This window comes from Psittacula echo (genome assembly GCF_963264785.1).
Source record: "Psittacula echo genome assembly, chromosome: 2".
Lineage (NCBI taxonomy): Eukaryota > Metazoa > Chordata > Aves > Psittaciformes > Psittacidae > Psittacula > Psittacula echo.
In genome coordinates, this window is record NC_137737.1 from 90,576,275 (window position 1) to 90,602,337 (window position 26,063).

Here is a 26,063-nt window from a genome sequence, read left to right on the forward strand (position 1 = left end):
CAGGGAAAAGAGGGAGAATATGCTGCTGTACAAACAGAAAATACATGAGGGCTTTTCTTACCCTCCCACTTTCCACCAGGTGAGCAGGTTTGGGTGCAGGGGCAAGGCACTAGCAATGTCCTCATGTCAGTTTACAGCTATAGCACAATAGAGATCAAGAGTAGTGTTCTTGTCCCGATTAGTATTAGCTGCATTTCTTCAATTTGAAAAACAAATGAGGAATGTAGCAGCTAACTAAGATAAGAGTTGTTCCATTTAAGACTGGGATGGATTGAGAGCCAGAATGAAGGGTGACACAGTTTTGCCTCTTCATGAAAAGTGCATCTGTCTTTGTGAATTAAAGACTGATCAAGGTAAATGAGCAGATATGCAAAAGAGAAGCAATATCTAGCTTGATCTTGCATTATCTTTTATGCTTAACTTATACCTAACTTTAAAATATTTCTGTGAAAATTAAAATGTGCAGTCATCATTCGGTACTTCTCTAACATGGATTTCTACAGAGTCGTTGTGGTGGGTTGACCTTGGCCAACTGCCCATCCAACTGCTCTCTCTTCCTGTCCTCAATAGAAGAGAGGGAAAATAAGATGAAAAAAATCATTGATTGAGATAAAGATGGGGAGCTCACTCATCAATTGCTGTCAAAGGCAACACAGGCTTGAATTGCAGAAAATTAATGTATTGCCAATTAAAATAGAGTTGGATGATGAGAAACAAAGACATAACTGGTAATACCTTCTCTCACTCCCCAAGCTTTTTTCCTAGTTTCAACTTCATTTCTTCTGTCCCAACTTTTCTACCTCCTCCCTACACTTTTATATATATATATATATATTTTCCTCTTCTCTTTTTAGGAGAGGCAAGAAGCACAGTATAATTCTGAGGACCCAGCTGTCGGTGAGAGTTCATGCCTGCATTGGTAAGTGAAGTTCCACATGCCTGAAAGAGAGCAAATAAACAGAATCAGTCTCTGGGAAGTAAATCTGAGAAGTATGAATCAGACTTGCTGTGTTCCAAGTTGAGGATAATGGCCAGTAAATTGATTTATTTGTTCTGTTTGTTGTGTGTTAAAATTAGGCGGTATTAGTTACATTATCCTTTATAAAGTATGTTAAACAGCCGAGGGAAGCATAGCATTTGACAGTGGGGTGAGATGGCTGGGTGTGCTTTGGAGAATCTTGGGTTATCTGTCTTGTCAGAGCCTTTGCTTGTGCCTGAAGACTGTTCTGAATTGGGAAGCGGTTCTGAAAAATTGTTGGCTGACAGCTAACTTGTGCATTTTAACAGCATGTAATGTTCATTGCTTCACATCTTGCAGATCTTGGCCACATATTTGTCATTATCACAGTGTCAGTGTCTTAAAACCCCTGGTTAAAACAATGCTGTCACGAGGAGAAGTCTAATGAAAGTCATAATGTGTGTGTCATAAGAGCTTTAAGGTTGTGTAAACAGAGGCTGATATGCTGTGATGATGTTAATGTGTTTTCCAGCATTCTGCAGAGCAGAACGTTTCACTGAGTGTTAGTGGCGAAGGTAATGCTCAAGTTCTGGTGATATTATGATAGATGTTATGAGTGGCTGGTTTAAAAAAAAAATTAAAAGAAAATCCTATATGTATGTGCCACAGTTGCCTGTTTTGTTTTCAACTTCTCCGTAATAGATTCCTCACCCTAATATGTTCAGCTTGTTGCTGCTTCAAGAGATCATAGCTGAAGCATTGAAACATAGATATTTTCCTTAAAAGGAGGGGGAGAAAGTCAGAGTTTTGTATTATTTCTACTGCTGTTGGAAGATTCGGACTTTAAATACAACTAAACTTCTATCCTCTGCCCCCAGGACATGTTATGAAATGGCCTTTCTTGGGAATTTGAACTGAGCATAAGCAACCTACAGAATTCCTCAAATACCTCCCATTGAGAGCGATCTCTAGGCTGCCTTGTGCAGGAATAGATTCTCTCTACTACCATTAACTTGAGGAAGAACAGTAGAACAAGCCTTTGTGTTAAATATTAGAGTAGAAACAGAGATACTTCAAAGTCTAATGAAATTGAGAACAGTTTGGAGAAGCTTTTTCTTGTTAGGTCTGGGAATATACTTGGCAATATTTGGCCTATTGGCCAGTGGAGCAAGGCAAGTTTTCACGTTTTCCTGGATTGAGGTTTTATAAAAACAGTTCTCATGTGAATATTTTTGTCCAGAGTGCAGCCGTCGAGGAATTGGAACACACCAGGTTCTGAGCTTCCATGTGTGGCTGCTTTGTTGTTACCTGTTTGCATTCAAGCTCACTGTGGGCAATTAGGCATATTGCTGTGCATGTATTTTAATTGTTCCTGTTTGAAAGTGTCATCCTTTGTCAGGTGCTGTTACACTCTGGCAGCAATGATGTATTCAGCAGTGAGTATAGAGGAAGCCAGGCTGCAAGTCCAGATTTCAAACTCCTCAAGCAGAGGTGTGTTTGGATATGGGCTTTTGGCTTTGCTCATTGTAGGCAGAAAAGCCAAATGCAAAATCTGGTTCTGATTTCCAACCCCCCTGCTGACGTTTAGTTTTTCAGGGTTTTTGTTTCAGCCCATAACTTGATGTAATGTAGTTTCTTCTCTCTTCTTTTTAATTTTTACATATCAAATACACATTTGGTATGGGATAGTTTGAAACTGCAAGGACACTCTGTGGTTGTCAGTACTGGCCTTGCTTGATGAGCTGTGTCTGGCAGTTTAACTTGTCATGGGGTAAGAGGGCTGTTACCCACTGGCACAGTGGGTACTTTTCTTCCTTTTGTGTGTACTTTCACATCACCTGCCTGTTAGTGTCTTTTTGGAAATAAAAACATTAGGTTTAGAGGTTAAAAGATGTGCTGCATGTTTGGAATAGAAGTCAGGAGTTAGAGCAATCTGAGAGTGTGTCACATGGAATGAAACCATCTTGCTTTGACTGTTTTCTCTCAGTCTTCACAATATCCATGGAGAGCACTGTGGTTAGCAGTGTTACTGAATTTGCGGAGTCCCCAGTAGGTAGCTTAGGACTGCTTTCTGAGAAGATGTGGTTTGTTCTGAAGTACCCTTGCCACTGGGCTTTCTGTCATCCTTTCATTCAAGGTTTTACTTTGCTCTGAACAGCTGAAAGGTGTCAAGAAATAGCTTTCCTGTCATAAAATAAACTCTTCCGTTTGGAAGGTGGACCAATTTATTTATATATTTTTATTTCTTCCTCACATGTACTTTTAAATTGTGGAAAATACACAAGTGTTTATGTTCAAATGTCCAGATGAAGTTTTCCGTCTTTAGTGACTTCGGATCTCTGGGGAATCCATCGGGCTTTAGTGTGAGAGAATGACTATAGGCCAGTATTTTGAGACTTGGGAAGCTCTAACAAGTCCCATGCCAAGTGGGATGGTGTGGGGGTTTTTTGTGCTTTTTTTTTTTTTAAGCAAGGCAAGGAAGGAATACAATTTAATAACTTGAGTGTGGAAGTTAGAACATTGTTTTCTGCCCTATTGCATGCTACTCACTCTTAAGCATCTCAATTTAATGTATTACTACTTTCTTTTTTTCCCTCTCTCAGTTTGAGTTCTTATGTTCACATTAAGGACTTTCAGCATGGAGGAACAAATTTTCTCATAAATATCATCTCCTCTCTCTCTCTATATATAAGTATATATATATATATATTAAAAAAATATATATATATCTATCTCCTCTAAATACTTTTCCCATTTTGGCTTGATCCTGATTAAATTGTCAGGATTAATTAAGAGGTAATTTAAAAAAGTAAAATGTAAGTGTTTTGACTACAAACTGCAATATTTGCAGTTTTTTAATAGCAAAAGACTATTGCTGACACCAGTTTTGTTCAAAGACATAACTAATTGTAAATTACTGATGTTCTTTTGAACTTATTGATGTTAAAAGACCTTAGTGGCACAAGATCAATCCTTAAATCACATAAATTGACACTAAAAAGTGTCAATTGTTGGATTTTTTTTTTTACCTCAAGCTGTCAAATTTGACCTTTTATTCAAATTAGATTTATTGTGAGTTAACACCCTGTGGGAAAAGTCTTTCTGGTATTTTTGGCAACCTTATGACTGGCCTTGTTTGTATTTAGTTATGTCTTAACATAATTTTAATTTGTATGTATTGAACAATTACAAGGCTTAGCTAAAGCCGTGATCAGGGCCTATGTAAATGTGCATGTAGCTTTACAGGGTGAACACCAACAGTGCCAGAAACTTTAGCCCTGAAACTAAATGGAAGGTTTCAGAGCAACTTGTTTATAGTGAAGTTTTAAAGCTTTCTAAAAGCTCTACTCTTCCCGAACAGTGACTTGGTTTATTCATGATGTCCTTGCTTGGACAGCTGTGTCTGTGGCTGCTGCCTCATTTGTCCATTTGTTGCTTCTTGGTAGTTCTCCCTCCAAATTTGAAGTGGTCTCTGAGAGAAAAGGCACCATTTACTCTTATGGATCTGGATGCACTACCTAGCCCAAGAAAGTCCCATGTTCTCTTTTAAGCCACATGTCCTGTGTGATAGTGAACTGGGAGTGTTGCTTTCAATAGTGAGGATGAGTTTTGGACAGGGACTCATGACAGTGACTTAAAATGAATCTGCCAAAATAAGTTTGACATAAGCTTCAGGTGTTAATACAATGTAATACAAGAAGAATGCAAATAACAAAGGTTGATATAATTCTGAATACGTGTATTGGCCTGGGATTGCTCAGAGTACTGTAGCTTGGAAGGTCAGCAGATGTTGCAAGATGTATTTTAAATTTTACTTCTCCATTGTGTCAGTTTATTATTTAAAAAACAAATAAACCCAAAACACAACCCTCAATTGGTTATTTAAAATGTTTTCCATTAGAAAATTACATTTTTGTATGGTTATAGCTCTCTCATGTATTTATGCAATGTCTTTCTTTTAACTGTTGAATGAGGCTTTGGGTGGCATGGTTTAGTGTGAGGTGTCCCTGCCCATGGCAGCGGGTTTGAAACTAGATGATCTTAAGGTCCTTTCCAACCCTAACTATTCTATGATTCTGTATTAAAAATAATTTGCATAGATATTTGTGTGTATTACATTTCATAGCTTGATCCAGTGAGAACCCTAAAGAGCGTGCAAGTATATTATTGCAAGTCTTGCTGAACATAGCTTCATTATTAGTCTTTATAACTACTTTACAATCCTGTTGTATTGGCATTTTCACATGGGCAGTTGTAGATGTACCAGAGCACAGTGCTTAAGTGATCCACAGTGTGCCCACCCTTCCCCATCCTTCTGTGGGTAATCTGCAGTGGGTTATTCCCAAGTATATGACACAGTAGCTGCCATGCTGCATGGTGGCTTTTTCTAGCTGCTGTTGTTAAGGCATCTGCTTTAACCCACAGTGTTAGTAGCAATAGCCCAGCCTTTCCACATAGCTTTTTGGATTGTCTTTTTTGACATCCTCTCATTCTTAAGATATCTTCTGTGACAAGTAGCCATAAATACCTTTCTGAGCCCCTTTTGTTGTGGGGTTCCTGAGGGAAGCTGTAAGCCAATTGCAACTAGGAGGCTAGTTAGAAGCCAGCTGTTTTGATTTGTTCTGTAATGACGGAAGTATGCAGCTAGTTCTCTTTTCCATCTAGTTTTCCCTTCTGTTATCCATTATGCAGACTTGTTGCATGTATTACAGCAGATATGATTAGGTTCTCCAAATATTTATGCATCTATTGAACATGCTCGTAGGACCTGTCCTTCCAGGTGCTTGAGATGCAAGTTCCTTCCCACATTGCTTTCACGAAGACAAAGTTGTGTCTTGAGTCTATAACTGTATCTGGCATTTTGTTGCAGAGAAGTTAAGACACATGGACTGAACTGGGGAAAAAATGTGATTTGTCCTCTTATGAGAATAGAATTAAGTGTAGAAAAGCCAGTGCAATTCTCGTTAAGGAAATATGAGTGTTGTGTTTTATTCTCTGAGGTCAGAGTGAAGCTTGTGCCTACAATCCATGTTATTGGTACTGTCTCACTTGAGATGCTTCTCCCTGCAAATATCATTATTGTATTGCGTCTGTCTGGCATATATGTGTTAGCAGTGTGCTGAGTGCTGGAGTAGAGTTCTCATAGCCATGGAGAGAAAGCACTGTGAAGTTCCTGTAGTTCATACTTTAAAACTTTCTGATTTAAGTGGATACCTTGTTGAATTTAATATAAACAGCTTTCTTTTGGTAAGGGAGTTGCTGAATGAACTAAAAGAAAAATCTAATTGGAAGACTTTCCTAAAGGAAGATTAATTGTGGCACTATGGGCTCTTCTTTTGGGCAAGTAGCGATTGATATGTTCCAATTAAAGTATCAAGGAAGAGAGGTACTTTGGGTTGTTTTAAGGGCATTTTACAGTTTTCTGTTCAGTGCTAGACATTGCTAATAAAAAACATTTTCAGTTTGAGAGAGGGAACATGTGGAGAGCATTAGCAGTTCAGCAAAACGTGCAACCAATTCGGATTTAATTTAAAGGGAACAAAAGAGGTGCCTTGAGAATTTGTCGGAAGCGCTGTGGTTTTGCCTTCTTTGCGCTGATGGTAACAGGAGAGAGAGGTGAGTTGACATTGCTTTATCAAATACCTTCTTAGCATAACTGGGACAGAAAAGACAATGATTAATGGATTTAATAGTGCTGCACAGCTATCCTGCATGCATTATGGATTTGTAATCACGATATGCTTCTTATGACTCTTGCTGTAACTTGGTTAAAGTTCTGGCTGAAATGAAGATAATAAACAACATGTTTATTAGATGTAAACTGACATCATGCAAATTGAAAAAATGTGAAAAGGAATGCCAGAGCTTTGGGGAGTGGGATTTATTTTTAAGGGTTAGGCTTTTTCTAATAGAATAATTTGAGTTCTTGTTAGGGAGGTACACACAGTACTGAGGCCTGTTTCCAGATGTGATTGGCGGTACCTTGTTCAGCTCTCTTTCAATTTGAGTGAAACATGAAATAGCTGTGAAAGGCCATGATAAAAATACCTTTTTCAGGTTTTTAAGATTATTTAAATGTTCTTTCCTGAGAATGTGGAACACAGATGCTCTAAGTAAAAAATTCCCCGGTTTCCAGATCAGATTACTTTGTGAAAAATCTATCTGTATAAATAACTTGTGGTTTTGCTCTAAAAATGTACACCTCTTTAAACTGAAATGTTAGACTTTCATTGTACTCCTTATGCATTCTTTTAGTCATCCTCCTTCGTGGTATGTCCTCATAACCTGCGATTTGCTTTCTGTGATCTCATCAAGAAACTTCTGGTCCCATCCTGTAGGGAAATTTCCAAGATTTGTCTCTGCATATTCGTTTAAATTATAATCCTTAAAATAGGCTTTGTAGCAAGAAGGACCAAGAAGCTGTAGAGAAGATAGAGGCTCCATTAGCAGTGAGTTGTTGCTTTAAAGTGGTAGAGTCCTGCTTTAAAGGGGCTTGTTCCAGGTTTGAAAGGACTGCTGTGGAGTGTGCTAGTGTGTTGCTTTTTGTCTATGGGAAGCTTTGTGTTAAAATGTGAAAGCTTATCTGACTGGACTTGCACCAAGAAGTTCTGCAGAAACTCTGACAACTTAGATTTCCATAATTCCCTTTTCTTGCAGATTGTAAAAATTTGCAAGTGAGAAGGAATCTGGTTTTGACTCTTAAAACATAGTGAGATTTGAAACAAATATTGTTTCTAAAAATGCAAACAAAAGTCCTCAATCATCCTCAGTGGTACCTTAAAGAAAACAATCTCCTTGTAAAAGCCAGAAGTAAAAATAGTCAGTATGACACTTTGCTTCCCAACCCCCAACACAAGCCCATTTAGATTTGTTTTAGGTTAAACACATGTCTTTTTGAATACTAAAAAATTCTAACAAAAGGAAATATAAAAGGTAATATGCTTTCATTCTTTGTATATTACCATCTACCCAGTGCTTTGAAAGTACTGTATGTCTGTCTGCTGATGGCTAAAATATCATAAAAAAGGAAGTCCTAAGTTAATTAGCAAATTAACTTGAAATTACTGCAGTATTCTGCAGTTGCAGTTTCTAAAAATTTCTTTGTCAAAAAGAGTCATGTTGCTATTAGGACTAGATTTACAACCTCTTTCATAATCTAAAGAGAAAGAAAAGTGATTCATTTAACATCTGAAATGAATGAAAAAAATATTGTAAAGTTTTAAGTTGTTTATAACTACTCTTAATGGATTCCTAAAATGGACTCCTGGAAATAACTGATAACAACAATAGTATCTACTACGATAAGGTCTTTGTGGATTTGATTGGGGGATTTTGGTATGTGGTGTTCTTTTGTTTTGAAGAAAAGTAAGCAAATAATTGATCATGCCTCATCCCTGTCAGTGTTCAAAGCCAGGTTGGACAGGGCTCTGAGCAACCTAGTCTAGTGGAAAGAGTCCCTGCCCACAACATGGGAGTTGGAACTAGATGATCTTTAAAGTCCCTTCCAACCCAAACCTTTCTGTGATTTAGGCATTTTTGAGCAACTTCCATGTTCTTCAGTTAGATTTTGAGAAATACTTGCTCAATAAATCAGTGAGCACAGCCTAGCAATTGTCTCTAGTTGTAATTCTAGAGAAGATGTTGCCAAGGTTGGTCCTCTGTCACCTGTTGGAGCTTTTTGTGGTTGAATGTTTAAAGAACTTGGCATGCATGGAGCAGGTAGAGAGGATCTGGAGAAGAATCACATCCATTTCAGAGCTGCAAAACTTCATGATTGTCCTGTTTTCACCTAATGATTAAGGCAGCATCATCAGTTTGTTTTGCTATTGATGATGATGTGCAACTGGGATTTTGCAGGTATATGTTGAGGTGCAAAGCTCCCCTTCAGCATTACTTGTACTTAATGCAGCCTTTCTTTCACTTTGGGAGTTGTCTGAGCATTAGTCGCTCCTAAATCACAGCTCATGACCCTTGGCTGGGACTTGTGTGGCTTGCTGAGGGGTGGCTGTAGCCATCTTGGGAAGGTAGAAATCTATAGAAACCGTTATTACTGCTCTATACCTAGGTATGAATGTGATAAACTTGCTTTTATTTGATCATAACAGTCCCCAAATTTTTAAAGGGGTATCCTAAATTTCACGAAGTGTAGGAGTTTGTGTATTTTCCATAAAAGGAAAATAAAATAAATTTCATGCAAGCTCTTACATCAGTAGCTGTTGTTAGTTTCCGTGTAGTTCCCCTTTTTAGCTATTTGCACTTCCCGCTTATTTTATAGGTATTTGTATTGACAGAGAAAGCAGTTCTTACTCTTAACGTCAGTGTTCAGACTGTTGAACTCATTTTGTTGTAGGCTAAAACACAGCATGTTCAAGCCCATAACTAGGGGAAAAAAGGTTAACTTCATATCAAATAGCTTCAAATAAATTAACTTTACACTTGGAAGAGAATGGAATGATTGGTTTCCTGCTTCCATCTAAACCTGTTCTGTCCAGAAGATACAAACCAAACAAATAATTCTGTTCAGATTAGTTCTCTTGAAACCATGCAGCACTCAGACCTGTTTTAAACTTTATTCTGCAAATCTTTTAGAACAAAACAAAATTAAGCAACTAAATTATGGAAGAGAAATTAGGAGCTGCTACTTAAAAGCTGTGGGTTTGGAATAGGAAATGTTGCAATTTCTCTGGGGTGTCATTCTCAGCCCTGCCACTGGTTTGTAAGGAAGGCAGAGGGATGCTGATTTTGCTCAAGTGGAATTACGGTAAATATGGTGCCTACCTCCTTGAGATGTTTTGAGATTCATGGACAAAATTTGCATTGATTTACTGACAGTCTCTAAGTGTGTATACTATAGACTGCATTAACATTAAATATGTAATTTTTATCTTCTAGCTTTTATGTTTAGTAATGTGACATTCTTCATCTTTCTTAGCTATAGATTTTAACTCTGGATTGCTGAAATTTAATGAGCTACATAATGATCCTAGAAGCAGCTGCAATGCAAGCTGTGGCTCTCACTTTCCAGAATTTTTGGGTAAAGAAAGAACTGGATTAGTGCTGTTTATTTTTCTATAATGTACTTCTAGTGTAATAAAAGAGCAGAAATGGTGTTAGTTCATAAAGGAAGGACTTATGCTACTATGGAAAGGAGGTTTCTCTTCAAAATGAATTCACTATGTATAATGTTTTTGAGTGGAAGCCTGGAAGATGTTTTAGCGTGAGGCAAAATTTGCGTACCCTGTTTAGTGCTAACAAAATACTTAACAAAACCTCTACATGTCTAGAGAATGTCTGGGCTGATTCTCCTCCCTCTCCTCCCCCCACTCCTTCCCCCCACCTTCCCCTGTCAATTACCATGGGCGCTGCTGTGGAATAAATAGGGAAAGATTTCCTCACTGTATTCTGTACTGTACAGTAGGTTGTTCTCATTCATTGCATGTCTGATTTCTGCTCTCTAATGGGCAGTTTTGATCTGTTACGTGACTACCATGTACCACAGATGAATGCATAGTCCCGTATGCCTTATGATATTGGCTTAAAAAAAAGAGAATGCCACAGGAACACAAGGTCGGAAGGTGCATGTTTGAACATTAACAGTCTGCTTCAGTCTCCTTATCTTCAAAAATGATGAGCAAACTCATGGTCAGTCATGCTTCAAATGGATGCCACTTGCTAACTTTTTGTGAGCTCACTGTGAAGCCAAGCATGCAGGTATCTTTTCAGACCAGGGCTATGGTTTCAGTACTTAAACCTACTGAATGAAGGGTTGAGTTTTGTTACCATCTCAAGACCTTAGTGAAAGGTGATATAAAATACATGTGGTTTTGTAACACCATTGGACTGATATTTTTTTAATCTGGTTTATTAACTTTTTCACTATATGTAATGTGAAATGCACTATCTCATAATTCAACAGCCAGGAAATAGCTGCTCTGTATCACATTTTCATTGTGGCATTCAAGTAATGTGTACTGTTCTTTCCTTGCCTTCAGCTATCCTATTCCTCTCTCATTTATATCCTTTTAATCTTTTTCATGTGCAGCTGCTTTTATTTCTGTAGAAATTAAGATTATTTAATTTGTAAATTGGGCACCTCTCAATTTATTTCTTTCTCAAAATAAATACTCCAAAGATTTAAATAGGTGGCATAGTTCCCTCATGTAGTCTCCTGTAAGACTTTTAAGGGAGGTATCCACAAAATCTACCGAGTGCCAAGAAGAAAATGTGAGCTGTAGTACAAAATACTGTGATGGTGCCTTAAGAATTTAAATAAAATGCTCAATTTGAGCTCAGATCATGCCATGGTCAGATGTGGTCATCAGTGGTGGAGGAATCCCACCGCTCCTTGTCATTATGGTTTTGTACTTGTATGAGCTTGATGAATTAAGGAGATCATGGTATCTCTTTCTGGAAAAAGAAAAGACAGATGGGATTTTTTTTTTTTTTTTTTTTTTTTTGTAGTATTTAATTGGCAGTATCATAAATTTTATTAAACATCATGTAGTGCAGCAGACTTCCTTTATGTCACAGTTCTTCATGTCTTCAGGTGTTACTTTTAGTCAAAAGCTGCCGTTTTCTGAGTTTTTCCTGGTTTTGGGGCCTTTTTTTTTTTTTTTTCCATGTAGAGTATCTGTATTTTAATGGCGATAACGGCTCCTTTAAGTCTCTCTCTTGCTGCTTAAGACTCAACAGTCACCTAAAAAGTTAGGCTCCAAAGAGATAAAGTTACAACCTCTTAATTTAAAATGCCAGCAGATGCTACTGTGGCTGCGCTACATGCTATTGTAAGTGGTAGGATGTCATACGCTCTGTCAATTCATATTTAGCAGTTTGAGAGGAGTCTGATATGCATGAAATTACATATCAGGTTTCTTTTAACCTCTCAGACTTTAAATATTTAGCTCTGGTCTTACTATTAGAACATGAAGAGGAGTGTGTTAGTGAACTGCGTGCTTTAAAATAAAACAACTATTAATACCTGTTTCTGCAGGTTTATTTCTCCCTGTGGCTTTTGACAAAGATTACGCTTCAGCTTTAAAGGCCAGTTATAACTTCAGAATGCCTAAAACTGGTGTATTTAGTTAACTTATTGCTGTGCTGTGGGGGAAAATACAAATGTTGGACGTGTTCCTTACTACTTCCATAATCCTAAATTTAGGTTTGCCATCCATTTAAGAGTCTGTTCAGCATCAAATGCCACTGGAGAGATTTGCTTATCGCTTGACTTTGTGTGAAACAGGGACAGCTGAGAGTGTGGAAAGTTTCTCGGCAGGTTGGACACAGAAGGAGGCCTGGGATTGATCTCACCCATGCCTGAGGGATGGGGTTTTCCTCAGCCCCGTAAACAGTAGAGCTTATTCTGCAGGGTGTGGGGGGCTGGATGAGCTGTTCTGAGCACGGGGAGGGTGGTGATGATGCTGGCAAGATGACAGCCAGCTGTCACTTCTTTTCTGCTTCTTGCTGCTTAGAGGAATATGCATGAGTGGTTCCCTGTAACTGCCTCAGAAACACATCAGGAGGCTTCCCTACTTGCTTTTTTTTTTGCTGTCTGTTGTGCTGAAATGCTTGCTGTTGCACTGAGGAAAAAAAACTTGCTGTAGAAAACGTGGATATGTTTGCATGAAAGGTACAGAATCACATACTGTGTTAAAACCCTTAAAAGCCTCACAAAGGAGTTCTGCCTTCAGAACTGTTGTTCATTTCAACAACAGTAAATTAATAATTTTTAATTAATCCTGATATGGTACATTTCCCAGTATATGAAAAATATCGAGATCCAAAAAAAGTGGGTGAGCAAATAAAATCCTCCCTATATGTTTCCTGGAATATCTGGGTACTGTTATATTCTCAGGGGTTGTGTACCCTGGGAAAAGGGAGCCGCAGGGGTGCTCTGAACAGCTCCCTGGATGTGAGCATACACTGTGCTTTTGTCCAGAGGTTAGTACAAGTGGCGGGTATCCAAGCACCCATGGTTACCCTAGATGACACACTGTGGGGCACTCAGCTGTGAGTGCCCCCACTCTCCTGCATTTTCAGTCTGAGGTTAATGGTCTGCACATTGTCACCGTGGTCTTGCTGTTTTGTTGTGTATCTGTACTTCAGGTGTGGTGTGTGGTATTTTGTTTTGTATGCTGCATGTTTCAGGCTCCTTAGTCAACATTCAGTTGTTTAAATATCTACTAGGACTTTAGGAGTTTTTCTTGCCTAACAGCTATGAGATTGAATCTTTTTATACTAAAGCCAGTAAAACACATGTAAAGTTGGTAGCAGCTGACAGGACCTAGAGGACTATTTGTGAGCTGGCAGCGCCTGTTTGACTAACTGCCTGTTACCTTGAGGTGCCAGCTACACTTTCCAGCTGGCACCTAGGGATGCTTGTTGTGGAGGAAAGGAACTGTGAGCAATCCAAATATGCCCAAACAATTCCTCAATTTCTCTTTAGGAAAAAAACAAATCAGAAAAGCATGTTCTATCCAGGATTTTTGTAATTACATCTCTTTTATGAAGACTGAGAACCCGTATTCTTTCTATCTTCTCTGCTTTCATCTTTGTTGCAGAAAAGTAGAGGCCTTACAAGGCTAATTTAACTAGCAGAGAGCTTCAAGGCACTAGCTGTAGTTGTTCTTCGTATTTCTCAAGCTGCTCTTAATGGTGGGACTTGGAGGAAAATACCTTTGTCTCTAGATGAAGCTTTACTGCTGTATCACTGTATCACTGCCTCTTGTCAGCCTGCCAGTCACGCCAGGCATACTGCTTGGCTGTGTTAGCTGCTAGGCTCCTTCTGTCATCAGTGAGCAGGGTCTGTCTGGAGGGCACTTGAGAGCATCTCGGTTATGTTCCTGCCCTGAATTGCTCTTGTTCCGGTGACCATAAAAGAAACAGATTAGGGAGAGGAGCTGCCTCCCTGAGAGGTACATGTACTTTCCGTTGTCCCTTTCTGGTTTCTATCTTCAGAGTCCTGATAGTCATTCTTGTTTGATGGCAGCTTTTAGTGAAATTTGGTTCTTTGCCAAGCTCTGAAAATAGTTGCACTGATTTCTTTTTTCCTAGTTCCTATCAGAACCTATTACGTGATTTGTATACGTAAATTTATTTATCAGCATAACTCCTGTTAAGTTATTCATAGTGCTTCGATCCTACAAACTTCATATAACATCCTGAAAGATTATTTGTTGGCAATTATTTTCGTCTCTGTTGAATTAAATTAATGGATTCATCCTTGTTCTAGATGGCATTCTCCCATAGATAAGCAACCTGGTCTAGTGGAAGGTGTCCCTGCCCATGGCAAGGGAGTTGGAACTAGGTGATCTTTAAGGTCCCTTCCAACCTCAACCATTCTATGATTCTGTGCTGGAATGAATTTTGGTGAGAGCAAGTAAGAGTCAGGCTATGAGTTACCTCCATTGGCTCTAAGGCTCTGTGATTATGGCCAAGATCTTTTCTAGGATGCAGCAGAAATTCCAGATGTTAGAGCACAGGACTCTTTCTGGGCAAATCCTCATGTCCCATAAGATGGTTTGGTGTGAGAGTTGGTCCATTCTACCCTTATGGAGCACCCATCTTAACACTTGAACGAGATGGTGCTTTTTGATGTATTGTACCAGTCTGTTTCCTGGAGTTCTGATGTGCAGGCACAGCCCTTTCCAGGAGAAAGTTACAGTTTTACTCTCGTTACCAGCACGATGTTTTTGACAAGACCTCCCTCAGAGCAAGGGAGCTGCTTCCTGAATTGCAGAGCCTGCTGTGTTATGTTGCCAAGCTGTGAATGCTGAGGAGGAGGATTTGTTTTCTCTTTTTGTCTCTCCTGTTGCTGCTGTACTTTTTCATATTGCCTGATCTGAGCCTGAGGCCGTGCAGCCGGCAGTTTACAGAGGCAGCTGCTGCCTGTTGATGGATGGGCCAGTGGGCAGTCCACCACTCACACAGGCTCTTGCCCATCCCTCCCTTTGAGGGTCAGCTCAGCTGTATTTTGGCATTAAACTCCCAGCTGGAAAGATCTTTTCCTATGAATAATAAGGAAAAGGAGGAGAGAGTCATTTTGTGGGCTGTAGCTGTACCTGCCCTCTCCCTTTGCCAGGAATACAAGGGATCTGTTTTCAGGGCAGCTGCACATCTTGGGTATTTAAATGCAATACCTTACTAGAGGTGGCTGTGGCACATGTCTGAATGAACCCTTTTTGTGCTGGATTCTTGGTAGGTAGTGAAATTGTGACTTCCACCTATCATTTCTGCCTTGATTGTGCAATACTACAGGGTTTTTACCACTGTTCTTTGAGTGCTTGCACGTGCGCAACAACACTGTTTTTAATTTTCCCTTTTTCTCTTTGATAGTATTGAAGTGTATTACAGTCTTATCACTTCCTATCAGGCATAGCTTGTTTTCTATAGGAAGAAAAACAGCAGCACAGTTTGGGTGAAGAGCTTGAATCCCTGGCTGCCCACCCTTTATGTTAGCATCTCCTGCCTGGTGACTAGCATGCAGGTAGAAAACAGGGAGTCTGTGGGCAGGATATGTGGGAGCATTCCTTGGTGGCGAGATAAAAGCATACAGACTTACTCTGTTTTCTAAAAGGAAAGTAAATGAAACTACTTCCTAATCACTAGCAACTAGGTAGGAAGAATAATATTCTACCCAACCCTTGCAGCATGGGTTTGCAGATTTGGAAAAAATAATTAGATAATAATTTAGTGGGAAATAGCTGAGCATCCTCAGGAAGCATCTATTTGTAGGGAAGGTATGTACACATTGTCTTGCTATTGTGCTTTAATGAAAAAGAGACTTGAAAGCACATACGGTGAACAGGTATAGTGCAAGTAAGTGCAGAGCTATTTTATGTTACCTTGAATTGTCAAAATAAACTGTGAAGGTGATTGCTTTAATTTGTAGAGGATTATTTTACAGAAATTTAGGTTATTCCCAGTGGATAACTTCTGAAAGATTTTCATCTTCCCCCTTAAAAAACATGGGCAAGCATGAAGTGAATCACAAATGGGCCACATAATGAAATAGCTTTACTGGATCAGATCAAAGGTCCATCTAGGACAGCTCCCCAATCCTTCCTGCTTCTTTCTTCAACAGCTGATAACAGCTGCTGAAGTGAAGATATAAGGAAGAGTGCAAGTATTTGACCAGAGTGTTTTCTAGCCTCTGGCAGTTTTGTGACTCAGGGACTGTGAGGTTATGTCCTCACAGCTGATCACCCTCTGGATTCTCCTTCCAGGAACCTGCCCGGTTGCTTTTCTGACAGTCTTCAAACTTTCAATGTATAGAAAATGTCACAGGTGTGAGTTCCAACAGTTTAGCTGCATCTGGGTGAGGGAGTGGCTCTTTTTGGTTGCTTTGGACTTGAAACTTTAATTTGATTCCCTGTAGCTGTATTGGAAAAGGAATTCCTGGTTCAACTTCTGCCTTATGCTGAGAGCTCAATACCTTTCTCTCTCAGTTCCTTCCTCATCTTCTCCCCAGCTCATCTTTTTTACAGGATAGAAATCCCTGTAAAGGGCTTAGGAATTATCTAGGTGGCCATTCCTCCAATGGAAGCTGGACTGTTTTCACTGTGTGAAGCTTACTTTAAAACACTGCAGCAGTTATTTGCTGTTAATCAGCCTTGTTCTATCTTTTCCAGTTCTGCTATGTATAGTGTTTGGCACTGGGAGACTCAGATTTACCCACTACTGAAAATGCAGATACATTATTTTTTTAAACATTATTATAATGGTGCTTTCTGCTTTGTTTTGTATTCCCTTTAAGATAATTACCAGGATCATTTTGCTCTGGAGCAGTTAAAAAGCAGAGTTGCTACAGAACTGGTATTACCTGAGCACCTTCTGAGTGGTAAAATTCAATTCAAGGCTATAATTTTATGGAAGAAACCAAGACAAACATGTAATGCTCTATCTATCTGTCATTTTTATCATTCAGTCAGTACTGGATGCTTCTTTAACAGTTCTTTGCTGTTGGAACTCCTCTTAGCTGCTTTGAGCAGCTGAGAATGAACAAACTTTGCTCTCTTTCTGTATACTGTTTTTGTTCACATTCTTTATGATTGTCATGATTAGCATCAGTTCAGTTAGCTAGACTCTGAATTGAATTTTTCTAAGTATAAATTAGATATTATTTTATCTCTGGACTTTCTGAGGGGTTAATGAAGCACTGAGTTTGCTCTAATATATTTCTGGTGTGAAAACAAAGGTGTAACCTGACACATATTAAGGTGTATTGAAGAAGCAGAACTAACCCTTATGTTCATTGTACCAGGGAGGGCTTGTCTTAACTTGAATGTGATTAATTGCCACACATCTGTTTTTCATTCTAATCAAAATGTAACTGATATCTCTTTCTGCTTGTTCATTGTCACGGGTTTTTCAAGGATCCATAACAGACTCAAGAAAAAAGCCTGGTATATTTGGCTGAAATTTGAGATAATTTTTCTCCCTCTCAGTAAAATTATTTGAACATGACCAGTAAGTTTTAATTTATATTACCTAGTAAGAATAATGACTATAATTTGACAGAAAACAGGTCTTTGCTGTATGAGCTTATTACCTTATCAGAAATAACACCACTCCTCTGGTACACTCTTCCCTTTCTTTTCTTGAACTGCTGCAGATACAGCCCTTGCAGGAGTGATTTCTTCTTCTTCATATGGTGGTAAATTTGTGCGGCCTGAATGCAACAATTTTCTGTAGACATTTGCTCAGGAGTTTTTTGTGTTTTGAAAGGTCCAGCAATTCTGTGTGCTTGTTTAGTGACATTTAATAATGAGGATTTTAAGAAGGGTCAGGGTGGTGTCTTAACCACCAGTGTCACGCAGAACGAATAAGCTGTTCATAAGGAGTCCTGAAATGAACAGTAGAAAACCACAGAAAATCTCCTTTCCTTTTTTAAGCAGCGGAACTATTTTTATAGCAAAGTTCTGATAGTGCTAAAAGACATTTTATACATTCCTCAATTTCAACTAAAAAAGATGAGCTTCCTGTTTTAGAAAATGATAGTGTTTTTCAGGTAGATGCCGAAATTATGATTAAGAAAAAGCAATCTGCATCACCTGTGCAAACTGAGAGTGTGTCATTCAAACCAGTAAAAAAGTTCTGTTGATTTTTTTTTTCCTGTGTGCTGCTTTATCCAACACATTTAAAATCTCCTGATCTCTCTGTTCTCCTGTTACTTGAGCACTTTGAACAATTTTTTCCCAAGTTTCCAGCCAGAAACAGTTGTGTTAATTTCTGTTGAAGCTCCTTGTGTTTAGCCTGTCTGAAAATCAGTCCCTTGATTTGTCAAATATTCATGTTTTTGGGATTAGCTGCTTTTGCTTTTCTGCTTTGCAATTTCCTAGAGCTACACTTCAGTCACTGGTTCGTGTTCACCAGCAAGCAACGTGCTGATAACTTTAGTTTTATTACTTAGTTGTTCAGTAATTGTGAATTTTCATTTGAAATTGGTTGAAAATCCTAAAGCTGCACAGTCTGTTTTCATATGCAAATCTGTCCCACAGTGCCCTAGAAATGTATGAGGGTGTTGAGGGCAATTACTGGTAGGTGGGGAGGGAGGGAAGCTGATACACCCTGTATGCAAAGATCAGTTTACCATGGAAACCCACAAAAAGCCTCTGCAAATCTGCTACATATATCAGAGATATAAAGCTACTCAAGAGGTATAAGCTTTGCTATCCACAAGAAAAAAAGTCCTCTGCAGCTTTACTTTTTATGCACGAGGGCGTTTATGGTGTTAATTTGAAAACTCGTGCATGTTTTCAAAACTGTGTGCTATAAAGAAGGTGCTCTGGGAAATCAGCAATATTTTGCACTGTTGTGTATTAAAGTTAGTTTACTACATCACATCTAGTAAAAATCACTTTAGGCAAGTATTTCTTTTCTGATAGTCGCTATGCAGGGATTTAAGACTGGAAAGGACATCCACCAAAAGCAGTCATTTGCCAGCCCTCATTACATAATCTTCTCTATAAAGTTGCTACCTAATACATGTGAACATAGCAGTAGCTGCTTTTTTTTTTTTGCCTTCAGTCACGTTTATGAATTGCTAATTTCACTCTGTAGGTCCTGGATAAAATTGGATTTTTGCTGGTCATGCAGCCTGGGATTTAATTACTGCTGACCTCACTTGGCATCCAAGTTTGGGAACAGCTGTGTGTGCTGAATCAGACCTTCAGTCCATGCAAACTAATTCTGCTGTAAGTCAGCTGAGAAGCTGGTACAGGCTGTATGTCACTTCTGTCACGTATAGATGTACAACACTTATGCTGAGCTTTGCTCTTGCTCTATAGATTCTTGGTTCAAAGCAGCAAGGAGCTTCCAAGATGGAATCTCAGGGTGGAATAAAATCAATATGAACATGCTTAGGGTAGATATGAACAGTCTAAGAGTCATGCTCAAATTTCAGATAGGATATTTTTATTCAGCAGCAGCTCTCCTTAAGGGATTCAGCAGAGCTTGTTTTATGCTGAATACATTCTCATTGCATTGATTTTAAACAACAGAGCATTGTATGTGGCATTTGTTCGTTGAATATTGACAATTTAGAAATGCGTAGACAAACTTCTAAAGTGGTGGGAAGAAAGAGACTCTAACTTGGTAGCTGAGCCTTGAATTTCTGCATCTGAGCAATTTATCTTGAGCAAACTGTGTCAGGGATTGCTGCTGCATGCTGCTGTGTGGCATACTCTGCAGGTTTCCAAAGGAGCAGCTGTGAAGGCGTTTAAATTTGGTGAAGACCTTCACTGGTATTACAGTAGGATATTTGGCACTGAGAACGAAATATGAGGATACAGAAATACTCTCAAGTTTACTAAGCTAACTCAAGGCAAAAAAAAAAACCAAACCAACAAACTAACAACCAACCCTTCACTTCCCCCCATCCTAATCCCTAAGAGAATGCCTGCTTCTGAAGAAGAGGAATGTGTAAGTGAATGTATGTATACATCACAGTTGTCTTGGTCCCCATCATACCCAGAACGGACACTTGGATTTCCTCATTGTGTTAAGAAAAAATGATGGTGTCACTAGGGGAAGGTGTGTAACAGGGCTCGTTGAGAGGCCTTGGGTGCTGCTGTAAACAGATACCTGGGCTCAAATGAAGCTGAGTTAATACAGGCTCACTCCTAGAAGACAGTTGAGCAGAGGTAAAATACTGCTGCAGCAGACAGAGTTGCCTGGGAAAGAGACTGAAATAGAGTAAGGTAATTAGGGCAGGAGACAAACATATTGCATGACATTACATACATGACTAGGGCTAGAATCAAGTTACCTTCCTGGAGGTCTTTGGCTGTAACACCAAAAGGAAGGAGTATAAAAGTGGAAACAAAGCCCTATTTCTGTTATGATTTCTTTTATACATTTACATGCAAGGTACTTTCCAGATACTTGAAAAGGATAATCCTTTCTTCAAAGCATTTGGGTTTTGACTACAGAAATGTAGGCAAAGGTTAGGGGAAGGGGAACAAGGGAAACTAAATAAGGAAAGTATATGTAATTTAAATGCCTAATTACACATCCAGGAAATATCTGAAACAGTCAAGGTTAAGAGTTAAACCCTCAAAAGTTAGGAAACCGTGGAATTACGGTAGACTTCAAAGCTTTTATTTTGGTGTATTTCGAGACTTTTATTTCCATTTCGCTTCTCTTGGTCGTGCATACTGTAGAAGAAGAAAAGGCTGACTGGGAATACCTGCTTATGGAGTTTAGCTTCTGCTACTTCAGACCCCTGTGTGCATTAGATGCTGGGTGAGAAGGACCTGTAAAGCACATGCTGTGGGTCATGGAACACTTACCACCATCCTGCAGGTAATTGAAGGGTGGCAATGAAGTATTGAAAGATGTAATCACAGCCTGTAGAGTGATAGTGGACAGTGCAATTCCCAGATGTGGCATTATGTGTTCCTTAATTAAATATGGCATAGAAGCATTAGAGAAGTTTGTGTTCAGCTTGCAAAGCCTTGTGAAAAGGACGCTGATGAATTCTGCAGCGTGGCACCCAAGGCTGGGTGCAGTGTTTCTGGGGAGTTTTAAAGGAGTGTCTGTTGTGGACTTCTTGGCACTGCTGGGACTGCCTTAACGGATGGCAGGGGAAGGTTGAAATCCTCTGCAGGAACTCATGTTTTGCCAGTGGTTTTCTCCGTTATTTGCTAACATCAAAAGCATGTTAACATTGATAAGCTTGGATTTAACTTCAGGTGCAGGAGGGAATTTGCTTTAGAAACCACAAGTTTTTCTGTATCAGTAGCTAGATTTTCTAGCTACTGGTGGGGGGAAAAAAGGACAAAGCAATATTTCTCTGTTCCATGAATGAACCATTTTTTCTCTTCTTATCTTTTCTCTACTCCCTTTTTCCCTCCCAGGAGGGAATGAAGAGGGGAGAGGCAGCAGACCAGATGGCTAAAGTTTGGCTAAAAAAAATAAACGGGAAAGAGTAGGGTCTTACAATAACAAGTGTTAGGTGACATTAGCAAGAGGCAAAGCTATCGGACTGACTTGTAGTTTTTCTGGGCCAGAAATGTCACTCAGAGGTTGCTAAGGATGACTGATAAAACAGCTGCTTCTTAAATCAGTGTGTATATCTAGGAAGAAGGTTCTCGTTAACTAACAATTAAGCAGATACAATTTTAACTTTCTTACATTTCTGTTACTGACACAAAGTTGGTTGGTGCAGTGTACTGTTGTATCACCATCCTCCTTTTAACTTTTAGGAAAGTAGTTACTCAGTGGGATAATTTACATCTTCAGGTAGAAAGGCTGCGCAAGAAAAGCTTTAGCAATAGCATACGCATTTGAGCTATTTTTCTGAGTCTACTTTCAAGACCCCATTCAGCTGTTTGAATATGTTGCCAAGGACTTCTTGTGGAGATACACCACGTGTGACTGCCAGTACCTCCAGCAGGCAGTTTATTGCAGGAAAAGTGCCATGTTAAAACAATGGTATCTCAGTTGCCAAACATTGGATTGTGGTATTCCTATTATTGGATTATTGGGCTATGGTATTCCTAATTGCTACTCTACATGGCTATTGTATATGTTGCATGCTATCTCAGAGGTCCATTCAGGTTAACCTTGTTTAATTCTTTTCTTCTTCCATTCCCTGGCCCTTCCTCACTGATGAAACCACAATATAAAGAGGTTTACAAGTCTATTTTTTCTTCTTATTGATACACAAAAAAGGCAGTCAAAATATTCTACAGTTTAATTAAAAAAATAAAAAAATAATTAAAATCTTTTTTGTATAGCAAATCAGCCAGGAGTAGAGATCTGGTATATTTAAAATATCGTATGTTTGTTTTTTCATGCCCTTTTCTAGAGATGGCTAAAACATTAGGAATGTGAGAGTCTTTATTGTTACTTGCAATTAATTGAGTGAAATTGTGTATGTGATCCTAAAGTTAAATGTTAACAGATGATATTGCTAAAAATTTTGCAACCTAAATTTGGTCTAGTTTTATTACTTTGATCTTCTTTTTCTTCTCCCCCTTTTCCCCCTGTATGATGACATTATGTACTTGTAGCTCAGTAAATGTTTAGGTGTCTAATTCTTCAGAAACAAGTATCTGTTCAGCTTTCCCCCCCCCCCTTTTTTTTCAGGAGATGAACACAGTAGTGTGTACATCCATTGTCTTTTTATTTCTACTTCGATTTACTTATGGAGCCTTCAAAGAACTGGTTTAAGTAGAAGTCTTAAAAAGAGGCTGGGAGAAGTGCAAAACCAGGCATTGCAGTGCAATGGTTACAGGCATTATGAGGCCTATTTACTTCTCCAAAGCACGATTTTCACTGTTAAGACCAATTTGTTATGGCTGTCCTGCCATTCCTGCATTCTGCAACCGCCTTTGGGCTGGTTCCTTGCTTCTGCCATAGCCTGCTTTTCTATTGAAAGTGCTTTGGAAGAGCAAATGTCCTCCAGGAGCTTGGGTAAGTAAAGATTTTAGAACTGGTCTGAAGCTTTGAAGCATTACTGTGAACACACTGGCAACCTGTTGAAGGTTGCTGAATGGTATTTCACAGAATCATAGAATAGTTAGGGTTGGAAAGGACCTTAAGATCATCTAGTTCCAACCCCCTGCCATGGGCAGGGACACCTCACACTAAACCATGTCACCCAAGGCCTCATCCAACCTGGCCTTGAACACCACCAAGGATGGAGCATTCACAACCTCCCTGGGCAACCCATTCCAGTGTCTCACCACCCTCTCAGTAAAGAATTTCTTCCTTAGATCCAATCTAAACTTCCCCTGTTTAAGTTTGAACCCGTTACCCCTTGTCCTGTCACTACAGTCCCTGATGAATAGTCCCTCCCCAGCATCCTTGTAGGTCCCCTTCAGATACTGGAAGGCTGCTATGAGGTCTCCCCACAGGCTTCTCTTCTCCAGGCTGAACAGCCCCAACTTTCTCAGCCTGTCTTCATACAGGAGGTGCTCCAGTCCCCTGATCATCCTCGTGGCCCTCCTCTGGACTTGTTCCAACAGTTCCATGTCCTTTTTATGTTGAGGACAGCAGAACTGCACACAGTACTCCAAGTGAGGTCTCACGAGAGCAGAGTAGAGGGGCAGGATCACCTCCTTTGACCTGCTGGTCAAGCTCCTCTTGATGCAGCCCAGGATACGGTTGGCTTTCTGGGCTGCGAGTGCACACTGAAGCCGGCTCATGTTCATTTTCTCATCGACCAACACCCCAAAGTCCTTCTCCACAGGGCTGCTCTGAATCTCTTCTCTACCCAGCCTGTAGCTGTGCCTGGGATTGCTCCAACCCAGGTGTAGGACCTTGCACTTGGCATGGTTAAACTTCATCAGGTTGGCATCAGCCCACTCACAAGTGTGTCGAGGTCCTTTTGGATGGCATCCCTTCCCTCGGGCGTATCAACCAAACCACACAGCTTGGTGTCATCGGCAAACTTGCTGAGGGCGCACTGAATCCCACTGTCCATGTCACCGACAAAGATGTTGAACAAGACCGGTCCCAACACCAGTCCCTGACGAACACCACTCGTTACTGGTCTCCAGCTGGACATTGAGCCATTGACCACAACTGTTTGCGTGTGGCCATCCAGCCAGTTCTTTATCCACCAAGTGGTCCACCCATCAAATTGATGTCTCTCCAATTTAGAGACAAGGATGTTGTGTGGGACAGTGTCGCACGCTTTGCACAAGTCCAGGTAGATGACATCAACTGCTCTACCCCTGTCCATCAGTTTCGTAGCCCCATCCTAGAAGGCCACCAAATTGGTCAGGCAGGATTTCCCCTTAGTGAAGCCATGCTGGCTGTCACCAACCACCTCCTTGTTTTTCATGTGCCTTAGCATGCCTTCCAGGAGAATATGCTCCAAGAGTTTGCCAGGCACAGAGGTGAGACTGACTGGTCTGTAATTCCCTCAGTCATCCATTTTTCCTTTCTTAAAAATGAGGGTTATATTTCCCTTTTCCCAGTCATTGGGAACTTCACCTGAGTGCCATGAATTTTCAAATATGATGGACAGTGGCTTAGCAACTTCATTCGCCAGCTCCTTCAGGACCCGCGGATGGATTTCATCAGGTCCCATGGACTTGTGCACATTCAGGTTTTTAAGATGGTCTTGAACCAGATCCTCTCCTACAGTGGGCCTAGGGTCTTCATTCTCAGTGTGTGGTGTGTAGTGCGTTGGCTGCTGTGTGCTGAGCTACCGCTTACTGTTTAGATGAGTACATACCTCAGAGGCAGACTGTTGCATCATGTTATTAAGTGTCCTCTTGGACTACTTTGACAGCACAGGGACATGTACAGTCAGTCTGGCTGGCACACAGGTTTCTGTAGTTGCCTCCAAGTAGTGTTCTCTTCTTGCCCATGTTATTTCTGTCTTAACAACTTAAAGAAAAAAAATAAAAACCAGACTCCACAAGAAACGGGATCCCCAAGATTTATTTATAAAGGCTGCTTACACAACTTTACATTACACTGAGACAACTGATAGTGAAACTGTTATGCTATGCACACTTTAATTATGGTATTATAGTTTCAGTTCTTTTGGCTGTAGGATGTATTGGAGTTGTGGATCATGTTCTGGGAATCATGTAGAAAATACAAAGTCATTGAAGAAGCATTTTTGTTTATCCACCTAAAGGAAGAGTTGTGACATTTGAAAAAGGATCACCTATTCACATGGGTCTGCGTATGCACATAGCATACACAGTTGTGAGTACAGCCATGCTCAGCACTTTGAGGTGGTTCAGTCTTCTGGGAAGTAATATACTCCTGTTTCCAGAAGAGGGCAGTCATGAAAGAAATCAACAAGGCAGGATGTCAATTAAATCTTAGTATTTGAAGGAGGAATGGTCGTTGTCTCTTTTTTCTTTGTCGTTCCCTAGAAGTTGGGGGCCCCTAAGCTGATTCTCTTTTGTTGAGCTACCAAAGGCTGCTTGGGAGATTCCTCTAGAAGAAATATTGAAGAAGAGGCATTGCTGCTTTGTTTTCAGAGTTGTTTTTTTTTTTTTTCAGCTGTGTAAAAATTCAACAGGTAGATTTTCTAAAGCATTGTGGAATTATTTTTTGTCATTGCCACATATCAGGCATCATAATTACTTGCTAATTATATTGCTGAAGTACAAGAGAATCCTGTTACAGCTAAATTGCTTCCTCCCTTACTAGCTTTTCAGAAGACTAGTGAAACATATCCTGGATTAGAGTAAGCAGAAAGAGGCAGTCAAATTAATACAACATTTTCTCCTTTGAACCCTTTTTTTCTTTCCTAGGATTTGGATAGTGAATGTAGGTAATCAGATTTGGTTCCTTGCTGAAGCATTTAGCTGGGTCCTAGCGGGCTGATCTGTCTGTCAAAGGAAATCAAATCTCTTGTCTTGTGTAAGTAGAAACAGGTTAAGATGGAAGAAAGTGTAATTATAGTTGAAATAGGATTCTGCCCTGACGTTGTCTTGTGTCCTCTCTCTATAATAGGTTTGTTCTTTGTGACCATTCACCAGCTTGTATGTAGAAGATCTTCCGTAAGGGTTAACAGGTTGTGCAGGTGGTTTGCATACAAAGGGGAGTTGTTTTCTTCCTTGGTATTAACAGTCATTGAAACCTGACAGGTACAACTGCTCTCAAAGCTCAAAAGGATACAGAAGTGATAAGA

The 26,063-nt window shown here is 39.7% G+C and overlaps 1 protein-coding gene across 3 annotated transcripts in view; it reads left to right on the plus strand.

Annotated features, from left to right (window-relative positions):
• FHOD3 (formin homology 2 domain containing 3) overlaps positions 1-26,063 on the plus strand; it is a gene marked incomplete at both ends in the record, with an annotated part of 373,934 nt that overhangs the window by 43,432 nt on the left and 304,439 nt on the right. For all 3 annotated transcript variants that reach the window (XM_080639441.1, XM_080639442.1, XM_080639443.1), the window contains one exon: positions 855-919. In XM_080639441.1, coding sequence (XP_080495567.1) covers positions 855-919 — 65 coding nt within the window. The remainder of the gene's footprint in view (positions 1-854; positions 920-26,063) is intronic.